We start from the raw sequence: 14,744 nt of genomic DNA, 5'->3' as shown, positions 1-14,744 counted from the left end.
TTGTGCTCTTGGTTCCATATCTTGATCCCCAGACCCTTCCTTCCCCAGACTTCAATCTGCCTGAAATTCCTCTCCTAGCTTCTGATTCAGTCTCTGACCTATTCCATCCCTGCTCCTCTGATCCATCAACAACTTTGGTTCCATCCCTAGTCTTTCTTCCCCAGGTAGAGGGGGAGGTCTCTCCTCCCTTTCTCCTCCCATAATTCTCTGGGGATCCCAGTTCTTCTGATCTAATATTTTTGCCATCCAGATACTCCAGATCTTCCCTGGCTCCTAATGGACCTTTGCCATCCAACCCTACCCCTATGCCCAACATGGATCCTGGCTTCCTGCTTCCCCCTGACTCATCCCCATAGTTTTTCCTTCCATCTTGCCCTTTCAGAACTCCATCCATCCCTGACTGCTGCACTCCATTAGCAAAGTGATCTCTCCATTGACTAGAATTCATTCCTCCCAGCACATCTGAGTCCTTTGATACTCCAGAGGTTTTCCCTCTGCCATCCAGGGATCCTGCCTCAGCCCATCCGCCAACTCCTGCTTGGCCTGGCACAAACTTCCTACCATCACAGGAATCATAAGCCCCTGCTCCATTCAGAACACCCTGGATCCCATTAATGGTGGTATTTTTTGCTTCAGGGGTACCCTGTGCCCCTGAGTCTTGATGACTGTTCTTGGCACTTATTCCACCATGGCCTGGCCCTAGGCTTTTCTTGCCACTTGTCTGAGTATCTCCTATCCCTTGGTTTCCTGTCCTAGTATGACTGTTTTCTTCTCCCTGCCTGGAGTATGTACCTTGACCCCAGGCTGAAATATTTGAGTTCCCTGATCCTTTCCCTGTCCCTGGGCCACCCAGTGAAGTCCCATTTCCCTGATATTCCAATCCTCCTTGGCCATCAGCTCTGTCCCCATGCTCTCCTCTCAAGCTTCCTCTAGTAGCGTACAGGCCGGTATCTTTCCCAAGCTCAGTACCTAGAGCAGTAGCTCTATTCACAGGTAGTCCCTCCTTGTCAAGGAATTCTCTGTTACCTGGATACCCCTGGAGGCCCTGCCTATCCTGTCCTCCTCCAGTTCCCATTCTTCCTGCTGCATAACATAGGTCTCCTAATTCCCCTGGGCCTCCAGAGCCATCTCTGGAACCTGGTTGACCAGGAAGGAAATCCCTCCCATCCCAAGATTCCATCAACCCAGAGACCCCAGACCTAGATGCTGTCTCCACTCCAGACCCTATTCTTCCAGGAATCCCAGAGCTACTCCGGTAACCATAACCTGCTCCATTCATGGATTCCATTACTTTGCCTCCTAATGAATCATCCATATAACCTGCTCCAACCCCAGACTGCCCTGGGCCCCTGTCCTGACAAAGCTCTATTTCCCCTTGTCCTTGGGACTTGTCCCCATATCTTAGGCTATCCAATGATTCCAATGGTCCAGAACTCCCTGGACCACCACCATAATTCCCTTCAGTACCAGACCCCATACTCCTAGAATCATTTAAGTCACTTCTATGACTTTCTTTTGCTGATAATCCCATTCTTTCATGATCACCTATATCATCTATAGAACCTTGAGCTCTTTTTCCCATTCCCCAAGAACTCCCTAAAATACCCTTATCACCTGCTTCACCACTTGACTCCTTTCCTCCAGGACTCCTTAAACCACTTCTATTATCTGCTTCACCTTCTAGCCCCATTTTCCCAGGACCTCCTAAACCTTCTCTATAACCTCCTTTATACTTTGATCTCTGAGCCTCTTGATCTCTTAACTCATCATCATACTCTTCTTTGCCTCTAGCCTCAAGAAGAAGTGCTGAAATTCCTGCCCTATCCCTATAACTTGAGCCCTGTCCAGACCCACAAAGTCCTAGGCTTTCAGGACCCATGCCATCTTCAGATGACATGACTTTGGAGCTCCTGGAATCATCCCAATAACTAGCTCCCACTTCAGGATCCATAGCATGAGGGCCTCTAAACCCATCCCCACAGTTCACACTGCCCCCAGGTCTTTGTGGCTTTCGTCTTATTGAATTCTCCCTAGACCCTGATCCTGAAATAAGCTCCATTGATTCTGGACTCTCAGACCTCTGCCCATAAATTGCTTTCTCCCCAGCTTTCAAAGCCTGGGAGTCTCCAAACCCTTCACCATAATCATCCCCACCCCAAGACTTCATTCCTTCTGTGCCTCCTGACCTATTTTCAACACATCCTTCCCCTTTAGTCCCAAGAACTCCAGGAACAAATCTACCAATAGAACCTATAGTCCCTGGACTTCCTCTCCCATCCCTCAAACCACCCTTTCCCCAGGATCCCACTGCCTCTTGATTTGGGGATCTATCTCCATGTCCTATTTCATCTTCTGGTCCTGTTATATCTGAGCCCCTTGAATTATTCCTGAAACTATCACCTTTTCCAAACATCATTCCCGGAGAAACCCTTAAGCCATTTTTATATTCTCCCCCAAAACCAGATCCCATACCCCTAGGATCCTCTAAATCACCCATATAACCTCCCTTACCCTCTGACACCATTCTCTCAGGACATCCTGAGGCACCTTCATCACTTCTCTCAACATCTGACCATATTTCCCCAGAATCCCTTAAACCACTTCCATAACTGCCCTTACCTTCTGCCCCAATTCTCCCAAGATTCCTCAAGCTACCCTCATATCTATCTTCAACTCCTGACCCTATTCCCCCAGGACCCCTAAAACTATCTCCATTGCCCCTCTTGCCCCCTATCCCTATTCTGCTAGGATGCTCTGAACCACCCCCATAATTCCCCTCAGCCTCTGAATTTATTCTTCCTGAATTCCCTAAACCACTTCCATAACCTCCCTTACCCTTTGTCCTCATTCTCATAGGACTCCCCAAGCCACTCTCATATCCATCTTCAACTCCTGATCCTATTCCCCCACATCCCTTTAAGTTATCCCCATAATCTCCCTTGCTCCCTGTCCCTGTTCCCCCAAGATATTTTGAACCACCTCCATAATCTCCTTCAATCTCTGACCTTATTCTTTCAGAATTCCCTAAACCACTTTCATAAGTTCTATCACTCTCTGACTCCATTTTCCTAGAATCCTCTAAACTACCCTTATGTCCTCTCTCAATCCCTACCCCAATTCCTTTAGGACTCCTTAAGCTACTCTCATAGCCTCCCTTACCCCCTGACCCTATTCCCCTAGGACCCTTTAAGCAACTCCCATAATCTACCTCACCCTCTGACCCCATTTCTGACCCTAAACTACTTCTATAACCTTCCTTACTTCTTAACCACATTTCATCAGGGCCCCCTGGGCCCACTTTTAAATCTCCCTCACCTTTTGACCCCTTTCCCCCAGGACCCCTTGAACTACTTCCATAGCCTCCTTTACCCCCTAATCCCATTCTCCCAGGATCCCCTGACCCACTGCTATAGCCTCCCTCATCCCCTGATCCCATCAGACCTCCTGAGTCACCTCTATAACCTCCCTCACTCCAAGATTCAAAACCCCCAGGACCTTCTAAACCACTCTTATAATTATACTCATCCACTAATCCCACTCCCCCAGAACCTGCTAAACCAAACCTATAACCTCCCTCCTTCTCTGATCCTCTTCCACCAGAATCCCCCAAATCATTCCCATAACCTTCTAAATCCCCACTGAAAATCCCTTCACCCCCTGGCCCCATTCTCCTAAGATTCCCTAAATAATATCTATTATTTTCCACACTCCCTGATTCCATTCCCCCAGGACTCTCTAAGCCACCTGTATAATCACCCTCAGTGCCAGGCCCCTTCCTTCTTCTATCCCCTGAGCCATCTTTTAAACTGGCTCCATAGTTAGACCTCATTCTCTCTGAATCTTTTAAACCATCCCTATTGCCTCTCTCACTTCCCAGGTCTCCTAAGCCATCCCTATCCTTTATCCTGTGATCTCTGGGCCCATCTCCATAATCGATCCCACTCCTGGACCCCATCAATTCACCTGCTCTGGCACTAATCCCTTCCTCTCCCCCTTGCCCAGACCCTGTTATTCTCAAGGGCCCTAGGCCATCTTTAGATCCAATTTTTCTGAGATTTAAACTTTTGTCATCCCTGGAGCTCATCATGCCTTCAGACTCTACTCCATCATCTCCATACCCCGCTCCTCTTTGGCTTGCTGGCCAGTCTTGAAGATAACCTAGATCTTTGGAATTTTCTCCCAATGGCCTCCCAACCAGAGACTTTGTTGTGTCCTGATTATCTCTAGAACCCAAACCTCTTCCTTTAAGTCCCTGCAAGCCACTTACACTGTCTCCAGTTCCCTTGTCTCCATCAGATCCTGAGGCCCAAAGACCACCTTTAAATCCTGTTCTAACAGTAGATTCCTTTCCAAGAGACTCTCTCTCCCCTGAGCTAGACTCATTACCTGCTTCTTCTAGTGACACATCAGCTTCCTCCCCCAAACCCTTTTGTCCTAAGAATGAATTCTTGCCATGAGATAAGCTCTGAGCCTGGAAGTCCCTTAGTTTGTCTCCATTGCCTTTACTCCAACCTAGAGACCCCCATGTCTCAGGACCTCCAGCCCTACCACCGCTTTCATCACTTTGGCCAATCCCCTGGTCATGTTTCTCCCCTGCCTCTCCAACGCAGAGAGACCTATACCTTCCCATTTTAGAGTCAGAGTCATTTCTATCTTCCAACTTCAAATTATCATCAGCCTCTGAACTCATTCCCAGATTCCTTCCTTTTTCCCAAGACCCTGATGGACTGGTCTGAGAAGCAGACAAGCTACTCTCTCTTGTCCCAGGCCCCCACTGGGTATTCCCTCTCTTTCCCTGGCTATAATTTCCCAGCTGCCCTCCACTATCCCCCCTATGCTCCTTTCCTTCCAAGTTATTTCCCCATCCTCTGCCCTGAAAACCTTCAAAACCTGCCTCCCAAATCTCTCCTGTCTCTCCTCGACCACTGCCTTGATATTGTCCTATCATGAAGTCCATTCCACTTTCCCAACTATCTCCCTGTAGCCCATATTTCCCTGGGAAATTTTCCCCCTGACCACCCACTCTAGGAAGCTGGTTTCCTTCAATGGAGTTGTCTCTACTTCCCTCTGCTTTATAAACTCCCTTCTGACTCTCCATCCCCTTATCCAGGTCCCAGGCTAAGTCAAAATTTCCTTCTTTGTCCATGGGGGAATCATTATGTCCTCTGGGACCACCTGTGATATGACCATCATCCTTGACAGATCCCCCCAGGTAACTCCAATCTCCTGGTTTCACTTCCTTTCTGAGTTTCCCTGAATCGTGTATGTCCGAAAACTGGGATTCTTCATCTTGAAGTCTATTTCTTCTATTGTTGCCACCATCATCTGTTTTTCCCTCTCTTGAAGGCAGGAAACCTTTGTTCTTCTCACCTTCCAGGAGGCAGTTGTTGGGTAGAACATCAAAGCCATATTTGTACAAGAAAAAAAAAAAAAAGACCCAAGTCCCCATTATATAAATCCATAAGTTTCCCACTTCCAACAAGCTACCCATCCCACTGTATCAGAGAGATTACATAATGTTGGAGCTGGAAAAGACCTTTGAGGTCATATTGTCCAAGCCATATCCAAATAGAAATTCCCTCTACAACATTTCTGACAAGTAGCCACCCTGCTTCCATTGAAAATTGCCAGTGAAAGAGCTATTCCATTGGGGAGATGATTCCCATTATTAACTTAATTAAACTTAAGTTTATCTATAACTTCCACCTATTCTTTACCCTCTGGGGACAAGCAGAACAGGTCTTTTCTTGAGCAAGGAGACCCAATTTAGAATCATCAGTGACTAGCATAGTGCTCAGCATTTATAATACTTGTTGATTGATTCTAAAGTTCTCAGTGGCACTCCCATTGAAGAACAAAAGCCAAACCCCGTTTAACACTTTGAAAAGACTCCATTTCCCTAATTGAAAAGGCAATCTGGATATGAGAGATCCTAACTAACCCAGTAGCTCCTATCTGTCCATGGTCCTATCCTCCCTTTCTAGACCTAATTTGGAATCTCTTTAAAGGCAAATAAGATGTCAACCAGTCTGTGTGACCCAGTTTTGATAGTCTCACCTTCTACCACCAACCAAGCACTAGAAGAATGGAGGCCAGTGCGAAGAGAGTAAAGGCCCATGTCTGAATACTGGGCCCCTCTCACCACCAGCTGGTGGGTCAGGCCATCAGGAGACACAGACACCTCATACTTGTCACTGGGCCGGAGGAGTCGGTGTTGAAACTGCCAGAAGGCATGTGGGCAGGGACTGGAGAGGGTACATTCAAATACAGCATCTTCCTGTACCTCACATTGAGTTTCAGTCAGGGGATTCACAACCCTGGCAGGGATGGCTGCCAAAGAAGTAAGACAGGATAAGTAGGAGTTTGAGATAAATCCCCAGATTGTACATATGTTTTAAAGAAAAGTTTCCCTCCTTCCCCACCTGCAATCTTCTACTCCACATTCTTGTGACTCTATAGTAACTTGTCTGTTGTCAGAAAGACTACACAACTGATGTGAGACTTTGGATAAATAATTTAATTTATCCAAGACTCAGTTTCCTCATCGATAAAATGAAGGGATTGAGTTTGAAAAGTCCTTCCAGCTCTAATATGCTATGATTCTATACCCAGAACTGGAGGGATCTATCCTGATCACTTTGGGCGACTTCAATTCTCTCTTCCCCTGCTCAGCCTTCAGTCACTAGTATCTTCAAAGGCATTCAAATCCACCTCATCAGTTCTTCCCATTCCCACCCTCTTAAGCCTCTCCTAAGATAGACTTATACCCAGTCCAATTTAGAGATAGAGACATGACTTAATGAAATAAATAAGTAGGAAAACCATCTCAATCATGTAATGACTTGTGTAAAGGAAGGCAACAGGAGAGGTAAGTTGTGACCAAGGCACAGGGAGTAAAGGGGTGAGTTTGATATTAAAAGCAAAGCCAGGAAGTCATAGGAATTAGAAGCAATGAGATGTGCTCTGTGGAGGCAAAGACAGGAAGTAAACTAATAAAGGGCTTTTGAATGGAATTCATGTTAAGGAGTTTAGATTTGAAGCAAAAAACAATTGACTTCTATCCCCTCCTAAGTGGCACATAAGCCTAATTTGCTTTTAATTATGAGTGCTCAGAATCCTAAAGTCTGAGGACCCAGAATCTCCCAGGGACTAATACATGAGGAAGTTTGGAAAAGGGAAGAAGCTACATCCTCTTATATATTGACCAGGGACTTAGAGTTGATGCCTGATTCAAAAAAGGAGCCAAGATATTAGTGCTCTCCTTCTTTCGCTCCACAAACAGACAAATGGTCAGAGAAGAGGGGTTTGGTAGGAAAGACAGAATCTTTCATTTCACATGAAAAGTTTTAGAGAAAGAATTAGGTTTGGGAACAGAATGTCTGTGTTCTAGTCCTGGCCCTTCATCTTAACCAGAGATATAACCTGTGAATCTGCAAAATGAGATTGACATTTATTTCTGGATAACAGTACAGCTTCCATTCAGCTCTGGGTGAAAACAGACCCTTGTCATATGGGGATTTTACTCAATGGCAATTTAACAGTTTCATGTGTGTATGTCACTTCTCCACAGTGAAAATGTAAGCTCTCTGAAGGCAGATTTTGTCGAAGATATTTATTGTCCTAACTTTCATAGGGCTGAGTACAAAGAGGTCACTTAATAAGTACTTGGTGAGTTGGATAATGATATGGTCCATAGCTCACCATCTGCCTCCAGTTCAGTAGAAAACACCTCCACATCCTCCACCTTGATCTGGTAAATGCCAGCATCCTCCGGTCGAAGGTCCTGAATGTGGAAATAGTAGTGCTTTCCCAAACGCCTCAAGCAGTACTTGCTCTCATTTCCATAGGCATAGGGAATCATCTCACCGTCCTTTGGGGAGAGGAAGAGTGGGGTATGAAGACATGAAATGAACAAGAAGTCATTTCTCTGATCTTTAACTCCTTTTGCTCAGCTCCCAATTTGTCTCAGTGCCTAAAAGTTGGCCTTTTCCATGCACCACGCTACTTGAAAATATGGTACTGAATTAAAATAGATGAAAAGGTTCCATACTATCTACTGGGGAAAGGTAGCAGATGTGGATGTCATGCAAAAGATAGACAAAATAGTATCTAGTGCTAGAATCACCAGGGGCAGTCAAAAATGGAACTATTGCCCAAGCAGCTTTTACAAAATGTGAGAGCAAAAAAACTGAAATAATCTCAATAGACCAATACAAGGGTGAGAACCTTCTCATTCAACCTGGGATATTAAATTCATAATCATATTCAATGATACACTGTGCTCCCTTTAGCTAAATCTTGCCTGTTCAATCAATGAAGGCTAATTACTCCCAAAGTATTATGGGCATTCTTACCAGCTGCTTCCTGTTTCTCTTATAATAGAAATGAATGCCATCTAAGTGGCTTTTTAGTGAATGGTGACTATCTGTTGCTTTTCCATTTAGCTAAAGGTAAAGGAGATACTCTCTGAAATGTTTGCTCGGGTATTGCTCTAGTAAGAGGCCCAAGATATTTAATCCCATTATTCATGATGTAGATCACTCCTCCCCTAGCCAACCTTACCTTGTACAAGTAAATTTCGCTTTCAAAATTTTTGAGGTCAAGTTCTAGGTCAAATGTCGCAACTCCATTCTTGGTGACCTTGATGTGTCTCAGATTGGAGATGGTATTGACATACTGTGAAATATAGAAACCCCACCATCCCAAGAATTCCTTGTGACTTTTCTCCAGTGAAATAGAGAATACTTTCTTAGTGTTACTTCTCTACTTAAAATACAAGGTAACTCAGTCTTTCATTTTACTGCTGAAACAATTGAAATTTTGGTGTAGGTAATACATTGTAATCAGAATATATATGCCATGATTCTCATTCACTCATCCAACCTTGCAACCAGCCATCCATTCATTCTTATACATATAAAACTGTGGAAGGGTGCTTTGTTGAAAGCTAAGCTCAATCCAAAGGCCAAGGACTAAGATTGAATAGTTGATAACTATCTTCAAATTTCAATAAATCAATAAAATAATCAAAAGATTATTTTCAGATGATAGAAACCAATTACTTTCCTTTCACAAGTAGAAATGAGCTTAAACTTTAAACATTTAGAAAATGATTAAATAGAAATTGGGGGAAAAAAACTCCTATACAGTTGGTAGACTTTTAGAAAAGGGCAGTTAAGGAGCCCACCATGTTGTTCTCTGCTCAAGGTCTGCCTAGGAATGATATTGGATCAAAAGATCTGGATCTACAAAAGGTCTTAGAGATCATTTATTTTCCAATCCCTTTGTTTCACAAATACAGAAACTGAATCCAAAAGAGTATAAGTGACTTGCTCAATGGTACAACAACAGCAGCAAAAGCCACCTGAAATCAGGTCCTCTGAACTAGGTGGCAAAGTAGATTGCTGTTGTTGTTCATCCTTCTTTTTGGAAGAGTGCCAATAGCAACATGAGGGTGATATCTTGGCTTGCAAATGAATTAGATATGAGTTGATGTGAACGTCATAAAAGTGTCAGCCTCACTCTCTCCTCCAGAGTTATCAAAATCTAGACAAAGATCAAGACAACTTGGGATGGTTCAGGATGCAATGAATGACGTCGACCTTTCTAAATTAAGATCTTTCCCAGGTCTCATTGTGTCTGAGGACATACCCATTCAGAGTGCAATACATAGAGCTCCAGGTTTGGATTCAGGGAGACCTGAGTTCAAATCTGACTTCAGACACTTAATAACTATGATCCTAGGCAAGTCACTTTACCCTGTTAGCCTCAGTTTCCTCATCTGTAAAATGAGTTGGAGAAAAAAATGTCAAATAACTCCAGTATCTTTGCCAAGAAAATCCAAAATAGGTCCACTGAAATGACTCAACAACGACAAACCTCTGATTTCAAATTCAACATACTCTCTATTGCATTACACTCCAAATCAAGAGAAAGAAAAATTTTATTTCTGAGGGAGCTATCCTATAATATTGTCTTATCACTTGGAATCTAACTTTCAAGAAAACAGAGCTTGACTCTGCTTATTCCTAGATAGACATTGAGTGTAGAAGGACATAGTGGGCTCCTTAAATGCCCTATTCCAAAAGTTTGCCAACTGCAAAGAAAATTTTTTTTCCAATTTCCACTTAAATATCTACTGAAATGTAAGTTCATTCCTTCTTATGAGGATGGAAACTAGTTGGTTTCTATCATCTTTAAAACTCCCATTCCATAAAAGAACATGGCAGGACTTTATTATGTCCTACTCTTTACCAATATTAAAAGTGCTATCTAGATGTGAGTTGTTGTTACAATTGTTGTTGCTATCCTTAAGTGACTTGCACAAGCAAAATTTCAGAGGTAGTGCCATAAGCAGAATGCGAGCCCACATACTTTGACTCAGGTGATCGGTTGCCCTTTCTATGGAATCTAAGATGGCAGGTGGGGGAACTGGTACCTGAGATATCTTGTCTTTATGTTCCTTTTTCATCTGGTGAAGCTTCCTAAGCATCCCCCTGAAGTCTACAATCCCATATTTCATGCAGATCCGCTCATAGTCTTTCCGATCAGAATTCATCAGCAATTGCCACACTTGTTCTGGGTCCATCTTCTTCTCTGGTGGAGGAGGAGGTGCCCTAAGGAGAGACATAGGGAAGGTCAGGTACCCTACCCCAGTTAAGCCAAACATGGGCCCCAGGGAGAGAAATCAGGAACTACTGTGCTACTTTGTTACAATTCTGGAAGAAATTACTATCACAAAAGTATGTGTGTGTGTGGATAGATATAGATATAGATATAGTACAAATATACATTGGGGGAATCTGAAAATTGGATTTGGATATGGGAAAAAGTAATAATATGGATATAACAGTTTTCCCTTTTCCCATTCTACCACTACTTTCAGTCCCCAATATGGAAGGATAGATTTGTAATTTAGATTAATGAGACAATCAGTGGAGCTTTTTCCAATATGTTAAGACTTAACCAGACATGACTGGCTTAGGTTTATCCATGGATTTTTAAAATGAGTTAAATATAAAGCCTTAAGGGACATTAGGGAGTTCACCAAGAATGTAGGTATTCTGGGGAGATTATTCCCATTTTAGCCAGAAGTTGGAGAAAGGAGGTCACAATGGGACAGAATTAGGCAGAAGCAGAATAGATAGGTAAAACTGTTGTTCAATTCATTCCTGCTCAGATTCCCTTTGATGTACTTTGATTCCTGATAACTCTTTGAATGATTATTGCTCAATTAACTTGTAAGTAAAACCCTGGAAAATCTATTGGCAGAGAGAAGAGAAAAACAATGATGCTTGGAGACAGAGGCATTTATACAGTGTCTACTGTGTGTCAGGCACTGCACTAAATATTTTTTTACAAATATTATCTCATTTGATCCTTACAACAACCCTATAAGACGGATGCTGCTATTATCCATTCCCATTTTAATTGAGGAAATTGAGGAAACTGAGACGAAGTGCCCAGAATCACACAGTAAATAATTATCTGAAGCAGGATTTGAACTTTGGTCTTCCTGACTCTAGGCTCAAGACTAAGACTGCACTACAACTTGCCTCTATGGTATTCTTTGGAGTTATGGTAGCAAGGAAGTAATGAGGCTAGATGGAGAAGTTGTGATACAGGAATTTGGAAAGTGAACAGGAAAGATCCTGGATTTGTAGTTTGAATCCCAGCTTTGCTACTGGGACTACCTGTGAGATTTTGGACAAATCAATTCTCTATGTCTCAATTTCCTCATCTGTGAAGTGAGAAACACTAGATTGTTTCCTCCTCCAAATTTTATGATCTAATGATACACTGAGCAATGGCCTTTTCAGTGCTTAAATATTTAGAAAAGTAAAATAGGATAGGGCCCAATTCTCCCCCTTGAACTGATTGTCAATTTGATTCGTTTCCTGGGAAAATCATGATGTAAAGAAAAATCTCATTTTCAGTACTTTAACCTCTCAAACCTCAATTGTAAGTTAATAAAGACTCACCAGCCCCTGGATAAGCACAAACTTACCGCTTCCTCAGGATATTCCGAAAATTCATAAGCTCCTTCCTATGGTCTGGAGAGGGATAAGGAATGAAACTATTACAGAGTGATGGGGTGATCCATAGAATCTAATCTACTATAGGGCTATTCAAAAGAAAGAAAAAGGAAGCAGAGGGTTCTGGGATCCAAGTTTCAGGGTGGTATAGAATTGGGGGGCAAGACTCATAGCATTCCAAGAAAATTTTTCCACAAAGCAACCTGCCTTCCTGGGGTTCATTGTGTCTCTTCCGATTCTTCCGAAAACCAACTGCTCCATCCAAAGAGAGAAGACATATCCAAATATTGAGAAGGGAGACAAAGATTAAAGGGCATTAGTCGTCTTTATTAGACACTGTAGGAACATTCTTAGGCACCATAATTCAATTCATTCTTTATACTTTATTCTTATTCATAAGAATTAGAGAAATAATAAGTAGTGACAATCAGACACTTAGCTGGACAAATTTAGTTGTAGCTTGGTCTTATTGTTTTTCAAAATATATTAGCATTCAAGAGAGAAAATAGTGTGGTAGGAAGGGACAGATAGGGAAGTGAAGTTATCCATTTATTTGATACCATAGAATTATATTAGACCTGGAAAGGACCTTAGAGAAGAAATCTTGCTGAATCCCCTCACTGTATAGATTAGAAAATTGATGCCCAGAGAAGGGAAATTACTTGTCCAAGATGAATGGCAGATTCAGATTCAATAACTCCGTTCTCCTCACCCAAACCTAAAGCTCTTTCCAGATAACTCGTTAACATCGTTCAAATTATAAGTAAATTATGTATTTAAATGTCATGCAAATCATATGCAAATTGAATGTTCTAATTATTTTATAAACCAGTATCTATGATTCCTGGAAATATAGAGAATAATAGCAGTAAGAACTTGATTCCTCCTTGAGGGAACTTTTTACATCTCAGTCCTGTGGCATTTAGACTAGGTCATAAGATCTAAGATACAGACTTGGAAGAGATTATAGAGGTCACTTGGATTGATGTCCTCATTTTAAATATATGGAAATAGAGTTCCCCTCCTCACAAAAGGTGAAATTTCCTTATGGTCACACTGTAATAACAAGTGAAACTGATACTGGGCCCAGGTCCTCTGACACGGAATCCAGAATTCTTCAGTTTTGGTCTTTGTTTCATCAAAGAAAATTCTAGGGAAAGAGTCCTTATGATGATGTCACTGGGCCCTCCATTTGGCAGCTCTTTGTATAAGATTAGGAAAGGTGATCTAGGGTAGGCACTCTAATTTGGACTTCAGTTAAAAAAAAAAAAAAAACCTGTTTCCTTCCATTCTTATTGAAAAGGGAGGGTATTACCAAAATATTCTGATTGGATGAGAGCCCCTTGGTTCTGAACTCTCATTGATCTGGCCACAACTAACTCACCTTCAATGACTGTCAGCCTTGCTGAGCACATAGCTTCTCCATATGCATTCACAGCTATGCATCGGTAAATGTCTGTGTCATCTCCTGTCAGCTTGTTGATCTATAAGGAAAAAGGTGGGAGAAAGGACAAGTACAGCTGTCCAGAATTTCTAAAGATCATCATATCTTCCCCCTCATCTCTAACCAAAATTCTACCATCTCTTTCATTCCTTTTCCCTCTTCTAGATGCTAATTCAGGTGAATGATTAAGTCAGCTAAGTAGAAAAACAGCAAATGATTTGTATGTGGTGTATACTTTACAAATATTTAATTTTTCCCAATGTTAGACTAGACTGGGAAAGGCTAACATGGAAGTTTGTATATTTACTTCTTATAAGGTTGACATTTCATTCTTAATCAATGGAGGTAAGAGATTCTATCAAAATCCAGATGAAAAATATACCCCCTATCTGGGTGTGAACTCTGCTCTCTAACTAAAGGCCCCTGAGTCACAATAAGGAATAAACTGGACTTATTCTCACATTCTCTTCAATTTTTTCATTCTTCATATTTTATTTTATTATTTCCTGGGCTCTTATAATTTCATTTACTTCTCTTTGCCCAATTCTAATTTTCAAAGAGTCATTTTTTTTATGGATCTCTTTTTCTAGTTGTCTTTCTTTTTATAAATTCTTGTTTTTCTTGAATTGTTTTGCTTCCATCCTTCCTTCCTTCCTTCTTTTCTTTTTCTTTCCTTTTTTTTAGCTCTTCCTCAATCTTTCTTATTTTATTTTTAAAGTGTTTTTTGAGTTCTATCAATTCTTTTGGGGCAGGTAATCATCTAACATTACTCTTTGGGATAGGAGAGGCTATTTTTTAGTTCAATATCCTCCTCTGAAGATGAACCCTGGTCTTCCCTATTCCTATAGTAACTTTCTATGATTGAGTTCCTTCTCCTTTTCCTGAAAATGGAGTTATTCTCAACCAGAAATGTCTTAATCTTTTTTGGGGGGGCTTTTTTGGGAGATGGAGGTTTTTTCCTGACTGTGTATAGGAAAGGCAGGGGTAAAAAGAAGAGAACTGTGAGGGAACATTAATCTGTAAGAATCCCAGTCTCCTTACCTGAAGCACATGTTCACTGCCTCCTGATTGGGAGATTTTGTACTTATTAGGGTCACTGAGATCACCGTTGCTACGATACCATTGCACCTCAGGTCTGGGCTCCCCAGAGACCATAGCCCGGAAGATGGCGTTTTTTCCTAGGAAGAGGGAAATCCAAAGTGAGTCTTAGAAGGAAATAGGGCAGATAGATTGATGAATGAGAATGGGGTAGGGAGAAACAAAGT

The 14,744-nt window shown here is 42.0% G+C and overlaps 1 protein-coding gene across 1 annotated transcript in view; it reads right to left on the bottom strand.

Moving 5' to 3' along the window:
* IGFN1 (immunoglobulin like and fibronectin type III domain containing 1) overlaps window positions 1-14,744 on the bottom strand; it is a 35,939-nt gene that overhangs the window by 16,163 nt on the left and 5,032 nt on the right. Inside the window, exons 3-11 of the mRNA XM_031968573.1 lie at window positions 14,521-14,657; window positions 13,420-13,519; window positions 12,243-12,287; window positions 12,008-12,053; window positions 10,439-10,616; window positions 8,563-8,676; window positions 7,702-7,870; window positions 6,058-6,330; window positions 5,176-5,370 (exon numbers count right to left, since the gene is read on the bottom strand). Of these exons, the coding sequence (XP_031824433.1) occupies window positions 5,176-5,370; window positions 6,058-6,330; window positions 7,702-7,870; window positions 8,563-8,676; window positions 10,439-10,616; window positions 12,008-12,053; window positions 12,243-12,287; window positions 13,420-13,519; window positions 14,521-14,657 (1,257 nt within the window). The remainder of the gene's footprint in view (window positions 1-5,175; window positions 5,371-6,057; window positions 6,331-7,701; window positions 7,871-8,562; window positions 8,677-10,438; window positions 10,617-12,007; window positions 12,054-12,242; window positions 12,288-13,419; window positions 13,520-14,520; window positions 14,658-14,744) is intronic.

This window comes from Sarcophilus harrisii, chromosome 4 (genome assembly GCF_902635505.1).
Source record: "Sarcophilus harrisii chromosome 4, mSarHar1.11, whole genome shotgun sequence".
NCBI lineage: Eukaryota > Metazoa > Chordata > Mammalia > Dasyuromorphia > Dasyuridae > Sarcophilus > Sarcophilus harrisii.
Note: the sequence above shows the minus strand (reverse complement) of the source record. Positions and strands in the feature narration are given on the sequence as shown.